General features: G+C 42.5%; 1 protein-coding gene across 1 annotated transcript in view; it reads left to right on the top strand.

Moving 5' to 3' along the window:
* The window catches only part of dagla (diacylglycerol lipase, alpha), a 64,002-nt gene extending 47,519 nt beyond the window's left edge, over positions 1-16,483 (top strand). The window contains exons 13-20 of the mRNA XM_080730653.1: positions 625-705; positions 1,458-1,600; positions 4,033-4,101; positions 4,194-4,266; positions 4,812-5,023; positions 7,305-7,431; positions 13,573-13,739; positions 15,139-16,483. Coding sequence (XP_080586779.1) covers positions 625-705; positions 1,458-1,600; positions 4,033-4,101; positions 4,194-4,266; positions 4,812-5,023; positions 7,305-7,431; positions 13,573-13,739; positions 15,139-16,219 — 1,953 coding nt within the window. The 3' untranslated portion in view covers positions 16,220-16,483. The remainder of the gene's footprint in view (positions 1-624; positions 706-1,457; positions 1,601-4,032; positions 4,102-4,193; positions 4,267-4,811; positions 5,024-7,304; positions 7,432-13,572; positions 13,740-15,138) is intronic.
* The last annotated feature ends 6,213 nt before the right edge of the window (positions 16,484-22,696 follow it).

Genomic DNA, 22,696 nt, shown 5'->3' with positions numbered 1-22,696 from the left:
GACACAATTAAGTGTTAGTGTTCTAGGGTTAAACATCGGTATTGGTATCTGTCCAGAATTTCCCAGTCGGTGCATCCCTAGTAACTGGCCTATAAGTGGCCATTATCCCATGACACATACGCTAAAAGCTCAGTGCCCAAGTCCAATACTTGGAGCATGGATGCCGATGGCCAGGGCTATAGATGTGTGCTCAATAAACTGATGTCCAAAACTTGTTGTCGAGTTAAATAAATTATATTTATTTTCTGTCACGTCAGACTCCTATACTTCAGTACAAATAAATAAATAAATACAGCAAACTTAACATAGACAGTACGCAGGAATACAGACCAAGCTCTTGAGACACCTTTGAAAACAGTATGCCTCTGCCATCAGCAACACCTGCGTGTGATTTGGCACCTTGTTAAATAGCCAGGCAATTTGGCCTTGACCCAGCCCTGCTATGACATCATTAATTAAACAATTAAATAAGCAACAATGCTCAAATTGTTCTTGCTCTTACACTCAGAATCACCTGCAGTATTTTGACTTCATGGGGACTTAAAATATGAGATTAATTTGACTGTCTTCTTGTCCCATTCTTTCTCCTTCTCCTCCTCCCCACTGCCCTTCTTCCACTCTCAGGGGATGGTTAAATCAGCAGAATACATTAAGAAGAGACTGGAACAGGAAATGATATTGTCACAAGCCTTTGGAAGAGATTTGGTACATCAATTCACTGACTTGAATAATGGACAATGTATTATTGGATGTACTGGTACTGGTAGCTATGGATATATAATGTCCCAATATATGTATTATTATTAATAATTCTTTTGTTGAATTTTTAACCAAACATTTATCAGGTTAGGAACCTAGCTTTACAACTTTTATCATTATAATAATTAGGGTTAGTTAATCTTCAACGGGGGGTCCGGGACCCCTCAAAGTTACTACAGGGGCCGCCAAATCTTTGTGTGATAGGAACATGTTTTTTAAATTATCACTCGAACCCTAGCATCCCTATTCTTAGTGGAACATAAAAAAATAGCAGATCTACAAGCTCACAAGGCCTCACACTGCGAGGCGTTGTGAGCTTGTAGATCGGCTATTTTTTGGCACAGAGGTTTGGTGTAGAGGGAAAAGAGCAGACTAGTATGTATTGACAGTTCAAGTGGTTAAATACAGTATATGAACATACACATAAATCCAACCTACACAGATGATAGTGTGGTCAAACAAGTCTAAGCTGTGTAAGAAATCCATGGTCATTTTAAATCTGCAACACAATTTTATACGATATGTAATATACAATATGTAGTGGCTGGGGGTCCCTGCTTCATCTCTCTCTCTCAGCTAAGGGATCCTTGGCCTGAAAACGATGAAGACCCCTGAGTTAGGGTTTTGTAGAATTGTGGATTTAATCTCTGTCTGTTTGTGTGTCTCTCTCTCTCGCTCTCTCTCTCCCTCTCACTCAGGGTAAAGGCACCATGCACTATGGGCTGGTGATAGTAGGGCATTCCCTTGGTGCGGGCACTGCTGCTATCCTCTCCTTTTTGCTCAGACCTCAGTACCCAACACTTCATTGCTACTCCTACTCCCCACCTGGTGGCCTGCTCAGGTGAGTGCATGTTCATGTGTGTGTGTTATATGCAAAAAAGGAATTTACTAAGTGCTCAACTAAGTGCTTTGAGATTATTTTAAGTTAAGTTAAGTACGTTTCTCCAGAATTATTGAATGGATACTGTATGATAATTCCCAAAATTATAAGGATCACCTGATTTGTAAAGTGGTATAAGTCGGGCAATTTTTAATTCACAAAGGATTGATTGATTGATTGAAGAGTTTATTAACAGTTTGCAATAGAAAAAGGTAGTTTCATGACAGCAAAAATCACTGGTACAAGGTCAACTAAAAGGAGATCCTAGTAAGCTTTACGACTTATTTACACAGGAACCACTTTATGCATCTCATATAACATTGAAAGACAGACGGATAGAACATAGTACTTTACATAGGATAACATCAATTACAAAAGCAGAAAAATGGGGGGAAAAAAGAGGGGGGTGGAAACACGGGGGCTTAGTCTATTTACAAGTCTCGAGTAGCAGCCGTCTGAAGGTGACTTTTCATACCAATTTTGAAGGAAGCTAGGGATTTGCACTCCTTTAAGGCTTGCGGAAGGGCGTTCCACATGTTGGTGGTATAGCTGGAGAAAGAAGATAACACCACAAGATCAATAATATAATCAATAATTTCCTCAGTGAAACGGCTTCTAACACGAGCATGTCCATGAAACTGACCTTTTAATTAAACAACAAGGGATCTCACCGGAGTCCTTGATGTTCGATGCCAGAACGAAGCCAACAATTTAAAAAAAATAAAACGATTTGAAACCATCCGCTATCTCTCTCTCAGGGAAAACCTGTAAACTAAAATTTACATTTTCAAACTCAAATGACAAAACAGTGCATGCCTGCACTCAATTTAAATAAACTCAACCACAACATCTGTTTGATTTTTCAAAGGGTATATTACATTTTAAAGGTAAAGTAAATAGTTCCTTCCCATTCCATATTAATTCGGTTCAGTTCATCAAACAGTTAAACATCAATGGAATTCATTTCCAAAGGTCCACTTAGGGATTTCCTGGTTGTTCAATGAAACACAAAACAAGGAAGCAACCAGTCTATGGAAGCAATGTTCCAGTTCAGTTCATACAATAATGAAATACTTTATGATTAATATTTGATTATATTAGGCTATTTATTTATTATTATATATTTTTTTAGGAAAGTTTAAAAAACAGAATATTTACACTGCTAGTTAGTGATCCAAAATGGGTTGGAAGGAACCTAAAGTTTTATAACTCTGACTTAAGACTGGGTTTTTGAGTGGTGCTAACCGCTCCTACATCTGGCTTTGTCTGTTTGTCCCCTGTCTGTCAGGACTCATTGGTCAATAGGTGTCTGTCTGTAGGTATGGCCAGGGTCACATTGAGCAAGCTTCGCAGTATGCTTAATTAAATTAACATATTATTATTATATTCTTTAAGGGCTATCTACCTGACAAGGGCATTATTAAGCCAGAGAGGGGAGAAAGCATAAGAAGTTGAATTTATGCTGTTTCACAGCCCCATAAGAGAGTGACTAATAATATGATCACAAAAAAACAAAAGAGCAAGCAATGTGCCTCAACTAGCAAGGTCTCAGTGCTGCACCAGGGTATCTGGGAGTCCTCAGAAAGTCACATACTGGGTGTATGGGTGAGGTAGAATGCCTCAATGCCGAGGTAGATCACCCTTTTCCTGACATTGTATCCAAAAAATAAAGGTAGTTCCATGCTCCCAGAGTATGATTTTCCATCCCACGTTACATAAAACATGCACTACGGCGTTGGGAAACGGTATTCAATTACTTATTTAGTAAAAAAGCCCCCGGCGGCAGGTGCCATTACTGCGCCCTTCCCATTGTAGCAGAATAAGGCAACTGCCGCCGGGGGAGTTCTGGTTGAATGGGAAAACATTACACTGGCGGACAAAACTAGCGATTTTAAGCGGTTGTTTCATGCCGTAGTACGTGTTTTATGTACCGTGGGATGGAAAATCATACTCTAGGAGCGTGGAACTACCTTTACTTTTTGGATACAATGTCGGGGAAAATGGTGATCTACCTCGGCGTGGAGGCATTCTACCCCAGCCCGGTGATAACCCCATAGGACCTCATCTCGGAGCACAACAGTATGCAGTGGAGGGTGAGGTTCTATATGGGGCTAGTGTTGGCAGTGATAAGGATTACGTAAATGTGGGGAACTGGCATAAGCACACATCATAGTGGACTTTATTGCGCATCATTATTTACTAGGGCCTTTTTGAAATCTTTATTAATTTTTTTTTATTATAAGAAATGTATGTTTCAACTTCAAGATTTGACATGGAATTACTTATCATTTCAGTAAGGAGATGTGTTCATTGTTTTTACCTCTATTTACCACACACCACCCTCCACACCCTCTGCCTCAAAATAACCTCACTTTCCCCATCCTTTTCACCAGTGAGGATGCTATGGAGTATTCCAAAGAGTTTGTCAGCTCTGTAGTGTTGGGGAAAGACCTAGTCCCAAGGTACAGTTCAGTTTTATCTTCTCAACCTCTGTTTCACTGTTGTCAATAAACTTGGTAACAGGGCACCCATTTCTACTAATGGTCTCTCATAGGATTGGCCTCTCACAGCTGGAGGGGTTTCGACGCCACCTACTGGAAGTCCTGCAGAAGAGCAACAAGCCAAAGGTGACTTTACTTTCAAGTGCAGTCAAGAACAAGCTGCCATATAGGCCAGTGGTTCTCAACCTGTGGGTCAGGACCCTCAGGGGGGGTCCCCAAATTATTTGGGAGGTCCCCATATTATTAACTTAATGTGCAACATTATTTTATCACTCAACAGTAAACAAACCAAGGTAAGGTTTAAGTGTATAGAGAGTATCTATACATTTCTAAGGACTTTTTAATACCTTTAAAATTGCAAATCAAACATTGGCCAAATTGTCAAATATTAGAGGCTGAAATTGTGAAAATAGCCGATCTACATGCTCACAACACTTCGCAACGCGAGGCGTTGTGAGCATGTAGATCTGCTATTTTCACAATTTATTTTCACTGTGTTATACAAAATGTAATGCCTCAACTCTTTGTGCTCGTTAGGGTGGGGGGGGTCCCCAGTTAAAATATGTTTATGTTGGTGGTCATGGCCTGAAAAGGTTGAGAACCAATGATATAGGCCATGCACTCTTAATCAAAAGTATAAAACACTTGAGACATACCTCCCTCTGTAACAGTGGAGGATCATTGCTGGGGGAACCAAGTGCATTCCAAAGTCAGAGCTTCCGGTGGAGGATGATGCCCAGGCCCAGGCCCAACCCACGGCTCCGCCCAGCACCCGGCTGTGGCTCCACCCCAGTGACCTCAGCATTGCCCTGTCTGCTTCAACCCCTCTCTACCCCCCTGGCAGGATTATTCACGTGGTGCACAACCACCCTCCAGAGACATGGTGAGAGGACAAGTATTAAAGTTGGAGGGTGGATTACATTAATGATACAGTACATGGGTCTTAACCACTTAACCCCTACTTGATGGGGTTGCCCATGGGTTTATACTAGGTCCTTTCCTTTTTTTTCTTTCAATACCAAATCTCATTGTGATGCGTTGTGAGCTTGTAGATTAGATGTGTTTGCCAAATGTTTGCTTATTATGACATGCCCAGTGTATATGATGGTGAGCTATCATTTCACTGCCCTGTCACAAACGGTACTATCGTTACTAGTAAGATGCCTCAGGGCGACAAGCGACCTCACCCTGGCCGTCTGGCCAGTGATGTATATCGGACCAGTTACCCTTATATGGAGATCCGTATATATGGAGATATGCTGTGAGACCCCAAACATGCTTACTCAGTTATTTGTTATGTGAAAGTCCTATGACGACTATCACATCTGACATCATACATACAGTACAATCCCTTTTATGCCCATACATGGAGATCCCTGTCTGAACCAGCCACACAGATATGGGCTGTGTTCCTCCATATATGGGCATTCCCATATGAAGTCCTGTTAGATATGGGCTGAATATTGATGACATCGGGGATCTCCATATGGGCATAGATAGAGTGGTTCCCAGGACATCACAACATACATTCCCTTTTATGCCCATACATGGAGATCCCTGTCTGAACCAGCCACACCACTGTGATGTCACCTGTTTATGCCCATATATGGAGATCCCTTCTCTCAGTATCTGACATCACTGTGATGTCACAGTGATGTGTCAGGGGAACAAGTAAACTGCGACCTACGGTCGCAATAAAAGCTGTCATTATGAGGTGTATTCAAGGATATATCATGGACTGTAATATAAGTTACGTTCAGGTGACATGAATGTAATTAAGAAAATGATATTGGATATAGATCATGTAAGACATCCTTGTCAACCTAAACATCTTGTAATGGCCCTGCCCACAGACTCCGTAGTAAACCCACCCAGGCATTCTGGCCCCTCTCCAGCTATGTGACGTTGATGCCATGTCATTAGTTTGTTTGGGTTTTAAGTAAACCTATGATTATCTAATAATCATTGAAAAGAACCAAGCCGGCTTGTAATTTTTAAACCCACGCTGCTATCTGGTGGCCAAAGGCTGTATTTTGGAAGTGGCTTGGCTTGTTACAGTGCTGGTGTGACAGGCCCATGTGGGTTCAGAATGCAACAAAATGTGTTAATGTGGCGTTAAAAGTAACACATTATGAATATAAAAATCACACCCAATGTGAAGTGAGCGGTGGTCGTGCTTGCATAACGTCTTCAATTGGTAATTGGTGATGTAATACAGGCTACACACACACACATTGCTATGGCAAAACGCTGAGGAAAAAGACTAGGATATATAGGTCTAGGATGTAATTGGTGATGTAATATGGCTACGCTGAGGAAAACACATTGCTATGGCAAAACGCTGAGGAAAGGTGGCTACAGATAGTGGCTACCGGTGATGTAATGTGATGTAATATGGCTACGCACACACACATATTGCTATGGCAAAACGCTGAGGAAAAGTGGCTACAGACACACGCACAGCCACTCTTAGGAGCGGTTTACCACCGCTCAAAAATGTTACTCTCTCTCTAGCAGGGGTGTCGCACCAAATTCTGGGCCCTGGGTACAAGGATTCACTGCCGGCCCCCCATGAATGTTCTTCATAGGGGGAGGAGGGGGTTTAACCCGTTTAGACTGGGAATTAATTTTTTACGCATTATTTTGTGCTTTAACTATTGAAAAATAGCAGATATACAAGCTCACAGCGCGGCACTGCGAGCTTGTAGATCTGCTAGTTTTGAAAAGTCTTTGTTTGAATATTTCAAATCCTTCTAAGGATTTTTGAAAGACCTGTTTCTATGTCAGTGGTGCTCAAACTCTTTCATGTGAAGGACCCCCAAAATCATATGTGTTTGGCACGGACCCCCCCCCCCCCCCCCCCCCCATCTCAAAATATTTAGTTCCAGGGACCCCCCAGAAGCAAAATTTGAGTTACAAATGTTCGCTTAAATACATAATACATATATTCAAATATTTGCATACATTTTCACGACTTTTCAAAAATAGCAGATCTACAAGCTTGCACCGAGTGCCGTGCTGTGTGCTTGTATATCCGCTATTTTTTAATAGCTAAAGTATAAAATAATTAAGGCCCCTCCTCCACCTTGGGCCCTAGTAACCTTGTGACACCCCTGGTAAAAGTGACACATTATGAATATAAAAATGTTCCCCTCTCTCTCTAGCTGTGGTCAGGAGGAGCCCAACTACTCAGCTCTGTGGGGGGACAACAAGGCCTTTGACGAGGTCATCATATCACCTGCCATGCTTAATGAACATATGCCTCACATGGTGATGGAGGGCCTCAACAAGGTATGTGGATACATATATCTTTATGCATGAGCAAAGACATGGGTGTTTATACTAAACTATATTTAAAAAAAATGAATGCACTGAATAAATGGGTGAAATAAATTCTGCCTTGTTGAATTTAAAGAATGCATAAATGTTTGGGTTGGTGGGTCTAGTATTTACTGTATATTGGTACTGATCTAATTGTCAGTAATAAATTGGTCTCTGACACTGATATTTCTTATGCCTTTATTAACTTGTTCTTAAAGGGAAATGCCACAATTTAAGAATTCACAACTTTGATTATCTCTCTGCTAAAGGTAGAAGCCAGCAGTTGTTTCATTGGGTACCTCAGAGATTTTCACTCGTGCTGTGTGGTTCATTAGATATTTGGTTCTGATTAGATTTTGTGCAGTCAAGACATTGTTCTGTAATTTGCAACAGTACACAGCAGTGTCCCTCAGTATAGTTTTAACCATTGTATTATTATTTTCTTTATTTCCATATTTTCACAAAGCTGTATTTAACACTACATAGAATAAATGTCCAATGGATGGTATTGGTGTGAGGAAAATCACCCCAGAGATGCCAATTCAACTAGAATTCTTAAATTCAGTGGTATTCCCCTTCAAAATGGTTTATTTCCTGCAAGCTGACATCTACACATGTAAATAGGGAGTTTGATGATGTGTTCATGCATGGAGTCATTGGAGCCTATCTTCCAGCTAACCACTCGTCTTTCCCTTTCTTGTTGGTCCAGTGGCTAAGCATGGGGGCTGTTCACTCCTGGTGGGAGTCACAGGATTCTCTCATCTATGGGTGTATGGGAGTCATGGCCACATCTACATAAACACATACTGTACACCATGACCAAGACTATAGGCAGTATAGATGTGTGTGCATGCATCTGACGCGCTGTCCAGGTTGCACCAAGGTTTCTCTATTGATGTGCCACGGTTTCTGTGTATGCTCTGTGTGTGTGTGTGTCACTACAAGCCAGGGTCTTGCACCAAGGTTTGTGTACCGAAGGGGGTGTGTGTGTGTGTGTGTGTGTGTGTGTGTGTGTGTGTGTGTGTGTGTGTGTGTGTGTGTGTGTGTGTGTGTGTGTGTGTGTGTGTGTGTGTGTGTGTGTGTGTGTGTGTGTGTGTGTGTGTGTGTGTGTGTGTGTGTGTGTGTGTGTGTGTGACGGAGTGTGTGTGTGTGTGAGTGAGAGAGAGACGGAGTGTGTGTGTGTGAGTGAGAGAGAGACGGAGTGTGTGAGAGACAGACAGACAACGTTTGTGTGTGTGAGAGAGAGACGGAGTGTGTGTGTGAGAGAGACACACTCTGTGTGTATGAGAGAGACAGTGTGTGTGTGTGTGTGTGTGTGTGTGTGTGTGACGGAGTGTGTGTGTGTGAGTGAGAGAGAGACGGAGTGTGTGTGTGTGAGTGAGAGAGAGAGAGACGGAGTGTGTGTGTGTGAGTGAGAGAGAGAGAGACGGAGTGTGTGTGTGTGTGAGAGACAGACAACGTTTGTGTGTGTGAGAGAGACACACACTGTGTGTGTGAGAGAGACACACACTGTGTGTGTGTGTGTGTGTGTGTGTGTGTGTGTGTGTGTGTGTGTGTGTGTGTGTGTGTGTGTGTGTGTGTGTGTGTGTGTGTGTGTGTGTGTGTGTGTGTGTGTGTGTGTGTGTGTGTGTGTGTGTGTGTGTGTGTGTGTGTGTGTGTGTGTGTGGCGTGCGTGCGTGCGTGTGTGTGTGTGGTGCTCTGGCTGTGGTGTGATAACTCTGGTGTCTCTACAGGTGCTGGAACCATTCTGCCCCTCCTTGTCTGAGCAAGCAGACTGGGTGGAGACGGTGGACATGGAGGTGGAGCAGCCAACCCGCACCGCCACCATATCCCTAACCCCTGATTTACCCTCTATCACTCTCCTCCCTGTCCCACACAAAGACGTGTCCTCCTCCACACCCCCATCATCTCTTTCAGAGCCCCTCGCTGCTGTCTCTTTACCCTCCGCCGCCGCTTCCTCTCCTCTTCCTGCAGGTGTTGGGTCTGTTCCTCCTCCTCCTCTGTCAGGGGACACCTCTGTCTCTGAGCACGGCTTGGGGTCTGCCGCGTCTCTCTCTAACACTCCGTCTAATCCCTCAGGAGCCGTCCCAGTGGAGCCTGGTTCCGATAGTCCACTCCCTGTCCAGACGGACAACCCCAGTTCTCCTGCTAGTGTAGAGATGATGGCTGGGCCAGCCTCTCGGTCTGGCAGCATATCTAAGGAGTTTACCTCCTCTCTGTGAAGCACCTCTCCTCCTCCTCTCCAGAGAGATCTGTTCTGCCATGTATTCCCGCCAGTGGCACAGTACCTCATAGCCGTTAAGCCTAATTGATGCATACTGTAGTTGCTCAACAGTGTCGCGACCTAGAATCTGCATTGTGAGCTTGCTTTGTAGACTGGTTATTTTCTACCTGCGACAAAGTTTGAATTGGAGTAAAGACGTTAGTTACCTCCTGTTGTCAGGCTGCCCGTAGCCCCTCATGATGCTTGCATCCCCGGTGCACTACACGGCCATGTCCTCAGTGTTAATTGATCCATTTGTAACTCTGTGAGTGTGAAAATGTAACCAAATGAACCCTTACAGCTCTTTTTGGTCCCATTTGTTTCTCAGGGTTCAGTTAACACTGAGGATTGTTCTGTCTACCCCTTCATTTTAGCACTTAGCACCATGTCTGACAGACAAGTAACTCCACAGTGTAGGAAGAAAGGCTTCAAGTTTAAATTTGCCACGTTTTTATGACACAGATTACACATGATACCAGTGGAACACCTGGACCCTTCCTTGTCTATGAAGAGATGAATTGTTTACGACAGTGTTAAGGGTTATACCACACCCTCTTCCTGTGAATAATATAATACGGATGTATTCCATGTTTTGTCCTTTGAACATAAGATGTACTGGACTCACTAATACATCTTAGTTAGTCTTAGTCTTTACTTTGTGTATGGCTCCTTTTTTAGCCATCATGTGACGAGGAATCTTCAACACTTCAGGTCCTGATACAGTTTACATGTTTGTTTGTTTTTTCTTTCTTTTCAGCACTCACATCTTTTGATTAACCAGTCTTTCAAGCCATGGCTTACGTCTGTTTCCCTCCTAATGCATGCACGTGTTGCTGGAGCTAACGTTATCTTCTTTTCTATATTTATGACGTTTCCATGACAACTGCATTTCTTCCACACTATTTCTTCCCTCTTCATTCCTGGCTGGGTTCTCTCTGGGTTACTATCACCCAGCTCCAAAACTCTCTTTGTGCTACTCCTCAAAATTCTCTGCTCTTTCTTTCTACTTTTTCTCAGCATGAATTCATTTTTTCCCCCTTAAAGAAGCCACAAAAGTGCTATTTATTCCTAACTCTGTATCAGCAGATAGAGGCACAGTAATGCTCAATTTATTCTCCAGTAAGCAACACACATGTTACTACAATACTTTATACTCAAATTCAAATATACTGTATATATATCATCATATACTTTATCATGTTTTTTTGTCAGTATTGTCTGTCTTTGCTGATTAGCCTGTCTGTCATATCATCATTAAGTACACAATTTATCAAATGATAGACAGAGCCTATAGGCAATATTTTAAAGAAAGTAGCGAAATTAGTAGATCTAGATCAGGGGTCTTCAACAGGGGGTCCGGGACCCCTAAGGGGTCCTCAGAGTTACTACAGGGGGGCCGCCAAATCTTTGTGTGATAGGATTGTGTTTTTTTACACTTCAACCCTATAGTATTAGTATCCCTATCCCTGAGTGGAACATAACCAAAAATAGCAGATCTACAAGCTTAAAACGCCTTGCACTGCGAGGCGTTGTAAGCTTGTAGATCGGCTATATTTGGCAAAGAGGTTTGTAGAGGGAAAAGAAGAGCAGTATTTGATGGTTCAAGTGGTTAAACGTCTGAAAATAAACATTATTCCAACGGGATGACAGTGCTGTCAAACAAGTCTAAGCTGTCTAAGAAATCCATGAACATTATTAATCTGAAACACACTTCTTTACAATATATGTATTGGGGGTCCCTGCTTCATCTCTCTCTCAGCTAAGGGGCCCTTGCCTGAAAACGTTGAAGACCCCTGATCTAGATTGACTATTTTTGCTTTTCATCATACAACAAAGTATACAGGCGTTGGGGAGATTCCATGTTATTGTGGACAGATAATAGACGTAAACGTATTTTCTCTTTGACAATTTCTCCCATGTTTTTAATGACATGGATGTTATTAAGCCCTCAGCTTGTTGGGAATGTGGTTTGATATCGTGGGTCCAACAGACCAGGCCTTCTCTACAGTTTCATCTGAGTCTGCATGCTGTGGTGTGATCACCTCCATGTTTTTTTCCATGCCAAACAAATAACACTGTTAATTGTACCCATGTGATCCTTTTAAACAACATAGCGCTTTTTTTATTACCATAATAGGCTATTTTGCAGCTATCTCTGTTCCATTGTAATAACAATGTTGTCGTTGTTGTTTGTTTTTCCTTTGCATTTCTATTTATATAATTGTAATTCCAGCATGTATTAACTCATTAAAGATGAGCAACTGTATACAGTAACTGTGTGTTGATGTGATTTGCTATCTGTGTTTGCAGTCTTTTTTTTACATATACTGTAGACTTCAGAGTTCATATTTTTCTTTGGTTAGGATTTTAGTGATGGTTTTGAAGTTACATAACATGTTGCATCCCACTGGAACATCTATGACTCCATTGTGGGCGTTGAATGTCAGAGTAGGTCTAAGTTATGTTACTTGAATGTACTTTCATGTTTTCAAGCTACATCTTCGTCTATTACTCACAGTAGTGCTTCTGCACAGTGAAATATAATGATCGCATTTTGTGATAGTTTCTGGATTTATGTTTCAATGTAGAACCTCCTGGCAAATGATATTAACATGCAGTAGAACCAGCCCTTGGTGGGTTTTGTCCATCTGTCTATCTTTCATTTATTGTTATTTGGCCCATAAATGACACAAGTGAAGTTAGGGTGAAATCATCACAGTGTTTTGATGTTCAAGCATTCTCAAACTAATATTGGGAGGGTTATACTTTATTTTTTCTCTCTCTCCCAAGTCTATGTCCATTCCTATGTGTACTCCAATCCCTGTGTTTTTCAGCCCACTGTTAGCCTGAGGAGGGTGTCATCAACCACATGCCTGCTCCTTCCTTTCACCTTATAGAGAGGAGTTTCACAGAGAGAGTACAGTATGCTGTATTGTTACCCTGCTGGCCATACAGTAGGACAGTGTTTCTCACACATTTAAATTTCAAGGTCTCTCCTTAACTCTGACAGTGTACAAATGGACCTGTTAGTGTTCATTTGGTTCCATTTGTATACTGTCAGAGTAACAGACTTGTATGGGTCAATTTAGACCCCCTTAAAAGGAACCCACAGAGTCCCTGGAATCTACTTTGAGAACCACTGCAGTAGGAGGACCCAATCCTCACACCGGCTTCCCACCCGTGAACACACACAACACACAAAAAAGAGATTTAATCTTTTTGGGATATGCTTATGTGCACATTACTGATTGAGCCTCCCTTGATTGCAATAAGCCAATAAGGTTTATTTGAAATTGACAGAATTTATTTTGAATTAGCTCAAAGATGATACTGATTATTGAGAACATATTTGATCATTTTTCAATGCCTTTATTGCCATATGGTATTGGTATGTAATAGCCTCTGAGGAAATGAGTTGTACAATTTCTGGTGAAATGAACATTGTGTAACGGTGAGGAGATGATGACACGGTGAAAGGGCTGACCAAATAAGAAGTTTGAATTAATTGTTAATTTTCACAATTGCATGCATATTAAATCGTTGTGCAGCCCTGGTTGTAATGATACTGCACACAAATACAGCATTCTAATCTTCAAGAATTGGGTGAGCGCTGTGATTTTTCTTTCAGAATTTGACTTCTACTCCTTGTTGATAATATCCGTCTCCACATTAAACATTGCTTCAATATTCTCACTATTATCTCCCACTATTCACTTTTTTCTCCTATTAACTAGAAATCTTTCTTTTTTTTTAAAGCAATCAGTTCACCAGGCAAACATGTATGACGCTACTGACCAGTGTTACTTTCCTCTGTCCGTCTCTGTGTGTGTGTTTGAATGTGATGATAGGTGCTAGAGAACTTCAACAAAGGGAAAACAGCCTTGCTTTCGGCAGCCAAGATCATGGTGAGCCCCACTGAGGTGGACTTGAATCCAGAGAGCATCTTCATCGGTGCAACAACAAACTCTCAGCAGCCCACGCCTACCACCCACCATCGCAGGAACAGCAGCGTTCGGTTAGTACACGAAACAACACGTGAGAACCCTGCAGGCAGTTGGAAGAATACACACACACACACACATCATTTATTTACCTCTCTTCATAGTTTGATCAGGAGACAAGCAGGCACGCGCACACATACGTAGACATCAAATGGGGCTTGACCCCCGGCCCTTTTATCCGTCTGTAAAAAGTGCCCTCTCCAGACCATGAATGCAGTTTTTACTATGGTGAAAGAAATGCAAATGCCCTCTTTCCATGCCATACCTGAAGGCAGCATTCGAGACAATTGCCTTGTCCAAACCGTCCTGAACTTGAATGCAGCATCTTGTGTTGAAAGAATTGCCCCCTCTGTGTAGAATGCCGTTACGCCACATCTCCAGTATTGACTTGATTATGCTTAGTTCAGTGTGGTATCAAGTATCGGAAATAGCCGACCTCCAAGCTCACAACATGTCGCGCTGCGACGCGTGTGAGGTTGGAGGTCGGCTATTTTCACCAAAGGGCCCTTTTAGAACTTTCAGCCTCTCTAACATTCTCTGCACGTCCCTGGAGACAAGACAAATCCTACCTTAGTTATTGAGTTAAGTAAAAGCAAAATATTTCTTGAAACACGTCAGGAAGAATATATTGTAGCCTCTTTAAAGCCGCATTTTCATTATCTGTTGTCTTATCTGTTGAAAACAAAAACATAAAAGCCTGACAGCGTCACGGTAAGCATAGCATGAGATCATTAACACTTTATCTCTGTCCCGCTCTCATGCACGCACACATGCACGTCTGGCTACAGAGCAGTTTCATCGTATGGTAGTATCCAGTTCTCTCTTCCTCACCCTATCTGGTTTAGCACCTGTCCAACACCAGTGTAGCCTTCAGAATGTAACCGCTCCTGTATTGAAACACCAAGTATAAGCACTAGTATATCGTCGTTGTCGGGTGAAAACCTTGTATGTCCAAAACCGTTCGTTTTGTATTTATCATCTAAACTAAAACTAAACTAGTGAAAACAGCAGATGTACAAGCACATATCTTGTATGATGAAGCAGGGCCTTGCTTTACCAAAATGCGTACACATTTGAAACTGGGAGATACAAGGTTTGTGCCCGACAGTGACTAGTCCTTCCTCTCCTATCTCTTTCCTTACGTCTACCTGTTATTACAATTCCCCATGGTTCCAATATTCAACGCTCCATTCCATGTGAATGTGTTCCTTTTATCAACCATGTTTTAACCACATGAACCCTAGTGCCCCTAAACTGGTGCAAACGTTTTGTGAAAATAGCAGATCTACAAGTTCAACATGTTACAATGCAACACGTGAGCTTGTAGATCAGCTATTTTACTCTCAACCACACCTCTCCCTTTCTCCTACCCCTCCCTCTCCCATGTGTGTTCTTTCCTCTCCTCTCCACTAGTTCCACACATTCAGAGTTGTCTCTAGAAGGTTTCCTCGAGTGCCCTCCTCCCCCAGTGCCCGTGGTGCTGCGGGGGGCACGGGAGCGCCTGGCCGTGGAGCTGAGAGACCGCAAAGCTCCACTAGCTATCATGGAGAACCTCTCCGATGCTGAATCCCTCTACAGTCTGGAGTCTCGGCGCAGCTCCGCTGCACTAAAGGGTTCGCCCATGCTGGGTTGCCTTCCCTTCTCTTTGGACGCACCCATTCCCGAGGAGAATCCGTCTCTCAGCTCTCGCACTGAACTGCTGGCCGCTGACTGCCTGTGCCAGGCCACTCCAGAGCACCTGAGGGAACCCGGGGCCTACTTCACGCCGCTGGAATCCGGATCCCCCGATTACCCCATGCAACTGTCTCCCACCCCGCCTCACTACAGCGGAACCCATTCTCCAACTCTGTTGAGCCAGAGTGTCTTGACTCACACTGATCTTAAAATGCTTCCCGATGATGAGCAGATGCCTGGTGTCTACCAGCCAGGGACAACGCCTAATGCGCCTCTCAGCCCGCAGACTGGTGCTAGGCAGGCAGAGGGAACGGAGGAGGAGTGGGGAGCAGCGACAGAGACGGCACGGAAACGGTCGAGGGTGAAAACGGAGTCGGCGGCCTCCGGACCTCCGCCCCAGCTGTCCAACGGCAACCCCAGCCAGGCGGTGCTGGAGTTTGCCCAGTACCTGGACTCTCTATTCAGGCTGGACGGCAGCAGCTCGCCACCGCTGGAGCTGTCCGACGGGGAGTCCGAGTCGGGGCGAGGGTCCTTCAGTCAGGGTGAGGGTTCAGGGGAGGGGGTACAGCGGATGGATGACAAACAGCTTCTGGCCAGAGCAACGCTGGAGCCTAACCTGGTCCCCAAGCCCCCACGTACTTTTGCCGGATCCGCGGACCCCTCATCCGGCATCTCCCTGTCACCCTCCTACCCTCTGTCATCCTCTGGGGAGATCAACGATCTGTCCCCTGCGGACGGCGCTCCCCCGGCCGCACACCCGCTACGAACATGTAGCCCCTGTCACTGTCCTGAAGAGAACACTCTGTCATCTATGGTGTAATAACAGTAGAGCCCGACCCATGCAGGGGCGTCACAAGGGGGTGGAAAAGTGGGACTGAGTTACTAGGGCCCAAGGTGGAGGGAGGGGCCTAGATTGTTTTATACTTTAGCTATTGAAAAATAGCAGATATATAAGCTCACAGCGCGGCACCGAGTGCCACGCTGCGAGCTTGTAGATCTGCTATTTTTGAAAAGTCGTGAAAATGAGTGCAAATCTTTGAATATATGTATTTTTTAAGTAAACGTTTGTAACTCAAATGTTGCTTCTGGGGAGTCCCTCGAGCTAAATATTTTTAGATGGGAAACATTGGTTTTTCAAAAAAGACTTGCACAAATGTTCACGATTTTTGAAAAATAGCAGATCTACAAGCGCGGCACCGAGTGCTGCGCTGTGAACTTGTATATCTGCTATTTGTCAATAGTTAAAGCACAATAATGCGTAATAATGTGTTCCCAGTCTAAATGGGTTAAACCCCCTCCCCCTATGAAGAACATTCATGGGGGGCCCGCAGTGAATCCTTGTACCCAGGGCCCAGAATTTGGTGCGACACCCCTGTCTGTAATTATGCAGCTGATGTGTCCCAATCATTATAGGTTTAAAAAAAGAAATAGCAGATCTGCAAGGTCACAACGTGTCGGAGCTTGTATATCTGCTATTTGTGATATATATTTTTTTGAATATGGCTTAGTGGTTATTTGTATTTATTTGTTTGCTTATTAGGTTAATTCTTGTCAAATCAAACCAGGTTTTTCAAATTGATGAATACATGGATCAACACGTCGGTTATCGGTGGACTCTCCCAAACAGAGACCTGCATCAGACCCAAAAGTCTGGCATCGGTCGGGCTCTAAAGAACACCCAACAAGCTCTCCCGGGACCTCTCCTCTGCCATTACACTCCATTATGCATCCATCCAGTATTCTAAAACATATCACAGAACATGCATGCGATGGAATGCAGTCAGCCATGCAGTAACACTCATCAGAGACAGCAGTGACATGAACGTGTGACCGAGAACGGGAAGCCTTTTTTTCCATCTCTCGGTCGTCCCCAATTCAATGCTGTGAATAGCAATTTCACACACTATTGTTATGACTGTAAAAGATACCTCTGTCTGCATGCCAGGGGCTGTGCTGCTTTTGGGGTGAATTATAACTTACTGTAGCTTCATGGCGTCATTCCAGAACAAAACGCTATATCACTCATACGAGTGACACATCAGCATTACACGCCTTCAACTGACATAACCTAATTTAAAAAGGAACGGGAATAGATTAACCGAGCAGGGATTAGAAAACAAACTACTGTAGAAGAGGTTAGCATAGGCACATCATCTTAGTATATGTACTCTACACTTTTCCTTTGCACCCTCAGTCAGCAGCTTCAGATTTATGTCCAGCTTTTATATCAGGAATGTGAAGACGGACAATGAAGTGTCGGTCGGTTTAGAGGAGGGAGAAGACGTTCTGAAATGTTCCTCAGGTCTATCAGGAATTGACTGTGTGGAAAGAGAGGTACACAGTAAGAAAAAAAACCTCAGTGTTAATTTAACCCACAAGAGAGTGGACAAAGATGTAACCAAGTGGACTGAACCCGGGATCCAGACTTATATTTACTCGATCATTTTGCTGCTAGTCAACTAAAGCAGTGGTTTTCATATCAAGGACCATTATTTATTCCGCATTTGAGCCACGGACCACCATTTGAGCCATGGACAGGACCACCATTTGAGCCATGGACAGGACCACCATTTGAGCCATGGACAGGACCACCATTTGATGAGATTTAGCCTCTCACTCAGACCCAAAACTTGCTGTATTGAATAATTCTAATACATTCTCTAATTGTGTAAACTTCTTCTAAATTAAGTAATGCAGATGTTTAACAATAATTTCACTCTCGAGTACGTAAAATTAAATTAAATTGGTTTCATTTTACCCTCTCAAGAGATAAAGATCTATTTGGTTACAAACTCTCCATCATTTAGCTGGGGACCACCTGGAACCCCATCAAGGACCACTGGTTGAGAACCACTGAACTGAAGCCATCCTGTGAATCATAAAGTTAGACGTCACTGGGGGTTAGGTTCTGAGTCACGATCCTAGCCAAACTATTCACCTTCCCAGTAATATTTTACATGAACCATTTGGTTACATTTTGTTCACTCTCTGGAGTAAATTAGCATTAAGGATTTTACTGTGTAGTCTTTTATCGGTGAGAATTCATGTGTCTTAAAATTGTGATTGTGACAAAGTTATTATTGATGCCTCTGGAGGTTTTTCTGTCTTTTTGGCTACCATTTTTAGTGCATGAACAAGTTTTTATTTATTTATTGTTTTAAATAGGAAATGTCACTATCCAACTGCATTTACATTTGGGTAATCTCGCACATATCCAAATGCTCAATTCGCCCCCTTTTGCCAAAAAAGAAAAGAAAATCCTTTAATGTATTGCCAAATGTATTTATGATATGTAATATTGTGTATGTATGTGAATATTGCTAAATTTAGACACAAATACCAAGCTAAGCTCACAGAGGGGGAGAGTTCCCTCAGCCATACTAGGCTGATTCCAGTGCAAGACTGCGTTCTGCAGCATCACCACAAGAGGACGCCATATCCTGACCTTCCAACACTGCCATGGCTCTCATCTCCAACACGACTCCTCTCAAAGGGTTTGCAGTGCACCTATACTTGAGACTGAATCCACATACAGTAATATCCTCAGTGTTAACATTGGAAATGTAAAAATGAACCCCTAAGTGTCCCATTTATACACTTTCAGAGTTGACTTAACCACTTAAGCCCTATACTTAATCAAATGATTAAAGGACTACTTTGTTTTTTTACAACAAGGGTTCATATTTTAGAAAAGATGAGTGTTAAAATGTGATTTTAACGATTTTGATTTGCATGCATGCCCCAAGGTTGGGGGCATGCATGCACGTGGCTAAATATGTATTTTTAAACACAATAACCCCATTCCCAAGATGCACCGCAATCTTTCATGGGCAGATGTGACTTATGGGGGCTGGTGTAAATGGTAACAAAGAAATTGCCGGCTTATTGTGTATAGAAAGACATATTTAGCCACTTGTACGCATGCCCCCACCCATTGAAATTAAAATACTAAAATCGCTAAAACAAGAGAAAGCATTAAAGTTATACTATGCAACTTTTTCAATTAAACAAATCTTAAATTTGATCTAACTATTAAATCACTAAAGTTTTAGAAAACCCACTCTGTGAATTTCAGCCTCTAAATATGTAATCTACGATCCTGGCCGGGGACCGGATTTTGTGACAAAATTGCGTCATCTCTATCCTTCCGTATACGTTGACTCCCGGATCATACACTACGGCCAATCATAGTGCGTATCATACACTACCGGCCAATCACGGCGCGTCTTGCCGTCTTCTCAGGAAGTAGCTTGCCTCAGCAGTGTTTACTCTGGTGTAGGAGTAGTAGCATGTAACCGAACGCCTGGTTGCAGAGGGACGCGAGTCCCCTCTACGGATGCGTCTCAGCGAGGCGCAGGCAGACACGGTGGTCCGCGGCCCCGCCCTGGTGGTCCCGGGTGAAAAACGGACGAAAAAAGCAGACGTGACCACGGTTCATCTAAAATATGAACCCATGTTGTAAAAAAACAAAGTTGTCCTTTAAGTCTATTTTCTGAAAACTTTTTGAAAATGTCAAATGAAAAACTTCTATAATGATATGCCCAATATAGGGATGCCAAGGTGAAAGTGGTTAACACTGGAGATTTTGCTGTGCAGTAACTACATTTCTAACAACTGTCCTGCTCTATTAACTACTATTAACTGTATCTCTTAGCAATGTGCCCAGGCTGTTGCAGGTCAAGGCCTGCTTGCATTATGCATCTAAGAGTGGGGCAGCTGAACTAGAATCAAATCACTTTATTTTGCATCAGCTCATATCAGGTTATGAATAAGCTGTAAGAAGACCTTCTAAATAATCCTTTGAGAACCTTGACAAATACAACACAGGCCCGAGACACTGGGCTGGACCAAACCCAATGTAATAAAGGTATCCTAGGAGATTGTTTTTGTTGTTGTCAAGGTTCTCTCTCTCTCTTAAATGTCATTTTGGACGTCCAAGTCCTCGCTTCCCTTTAATCTCAGTCACACTTGGGGTTGGACTGAATTCATAAATGGGATTGCATACTGAGTGCACCCATTTTAAGTACTGTAAAGTGGCATACAGTTTTCTGCATCTGTTGGGGTTTAATAGTTGGCTCCAAATTTGAATTATTTATTACCATTAATGTTATCACAAGTATTGCTATATTTGATGGTGTCCTTATTACTCTTGCAAAAGATTGGTTTGATCTTAATGGGCTTTTTTCTGTTGGGAGATTTCTTTTCTTTTTTTAGAATTTAATATCTATGTGGAAGTTTTTCTATCCCAGTGAAGAAATACTGGAACTTGTGTCATTGCATGGCTACAAAATGCTTTGTTCTAAAAAAAAAATGCCATTGTGGTGAGACATGCTCTCTAAAAAGGATAGTCATTGATCTGTGGCACAATGCAGCCATTTAGAATGGGGTGACCGTAGAGATATGTGGTAGTTGTTCTTGTTAAGCCTCTTTGTTTTACTTTGTTGTACGACGGTATCAAGTGTAAAAATAACGGATCTACAAGCTCCCAACATGTTGCAGATGTGATGTGGATCTGCTATCTTCAGTGCACGACACCTTCGTACGATATAGTATAGCTCAAGTGTAAACGGCCATTAGGAGTCAAATAATGCTGGCACTTCCAGCTGTCTCTAAAGCAGCGGTTCCCAAACCTTCCAGCTCAAGACCCAAAAGATACATTTGGTCTCTCCCCAGGACCCAAACTTACAAAAAAGTCAGAAAAGCTTATTGTCGGCATCAGCCTGAGCATGGGAGTCTATCCCCGTTTCACAATGTGCTAGACCCCTGGGAGATGGTGGATTGCTGAGGTGGAGCACAGCATCAGTACCTACCACACGACTTGCTGCATCCAGGCCATGCTACCCATACGCAGAGTTGGCAGAGCCCATGGCCCTATTTAATTATGAAAATGGCCAAAGCTCACAACAGGTTTGCGATGCGAGCTTGTAGAGCTGCTATTTTATCTATTTTAGTTTTTGTTTTTGTTTTATTTATGAAATTGTTTAGATTTCTTTTTGAACGTTTATTACATTCTTTTGAAAATTTAGATTTTTATACTTTTTGAAAAGTTCAGAAAATTATCTGAAATAATATATGTATATATATATACTATTTGTAAAATATAGGAAACGTAATAAAAAAAATTACATTTACTTGTGACCCATAAAAATGGTTTTGTGACCCAAAAATGTGTCCTGACCCATAGTTTGGGAAACACTGCTCTAAAGACTGCGCCGAGTTAAGGTCACCAGCTTTGCTAAATAGCTTTATTGATGGTGTCCAAAACCAAGCACTGTTGAAGGAAAGCACTACAGCACGTTTTCACCATGATGTGTACAGCACCATCTTCTATATGTGTAATTATTTATGCAGATGTCTAAAGAAAAAGTAAAATGCAATTCCAATAGAATAATGTAGAAAACAGATATATCACAATAATGAGGTAATGAATATATTATAATCTATATAAATAGACATGTAGAAAGATGAATGAAAAAAAAAAAGCAAATCTATTTCTTAAGAAAGCTATATGACAGATTTTAAACCATTGTCAGAATTTGGTTTAACAGATTTAGAAATTGGTCTGTATTGAAAGAGGAATAATTCAACTGTGTCTATGTCCATGTTTACCTGGTTTGCTATCCTTCCTTTCCTGCCCAAGAATGAGAATGTATTTAACCCCTGCCCTGCCTGTTATGGAATAAAGCAAAACCAACTACCAACAACTGTTTTGTATCCTAATATATTGTTTACACCAGGGGTCTTCAACAGGGGGTCGGGACCCCTAGGGGGTCCTCAGAGTTACTGCAGGGGGGGCCACCAAATCCTTGTGTGATAGGATAATTATTTTAAATGAACAACTTGAACCCTCGCATCCCTATTCTGAGGAGAACTTCTTTAGCCAAAAATAGCTGATCTACAAGCTCACAACGCCTCGCGCTGCAAGGTGTTGAGAGCTTGTAGATCGGCTATTTTCAGCAAAGTGGTTTGGTGTAGAGTACTCAATTCATCAGTTTAAGGTCAAGTTTACTACGTATCGACGATTGAAGTGGCTAAATGTCTGGGGAAAAAAAACATTAGAATGCAACATAGACTGATGACAGTGCTGTCAAACAAGTCGATGAAAATCAGCATAACCTATTTATACAATGTGCAGAGGGGGTCCCTGCTTCATCTCTCTCTCTGCTAAGGGGTCCTTGTCCTGAAAATGTTGAAGACGCCTGGTTTACACTGGCTTATTTCTGATTGAGTCTCAAAAGACTGACTCCACCTGACCTGAAACAAACAAGCAGCAGGCTCAAGATGCGTCATATTAACA

Source organism: Nannobrachium achirus (assembly GCF_963921795.1).
Source record: "Nannobrachium achirus genome assembly, chromosome: 7".
Lineage (NCBI taxonomy): Eukaryota > Metazoa > Chordata > Actinopteri > Myctophiformes > Myctophidae > Nannobrachium > Nannobrachium achirus.
Note: the sequence above shows the minus strand (reverse complement) of the source record. Positions and strands in the feature narration are given on the sequence as shown.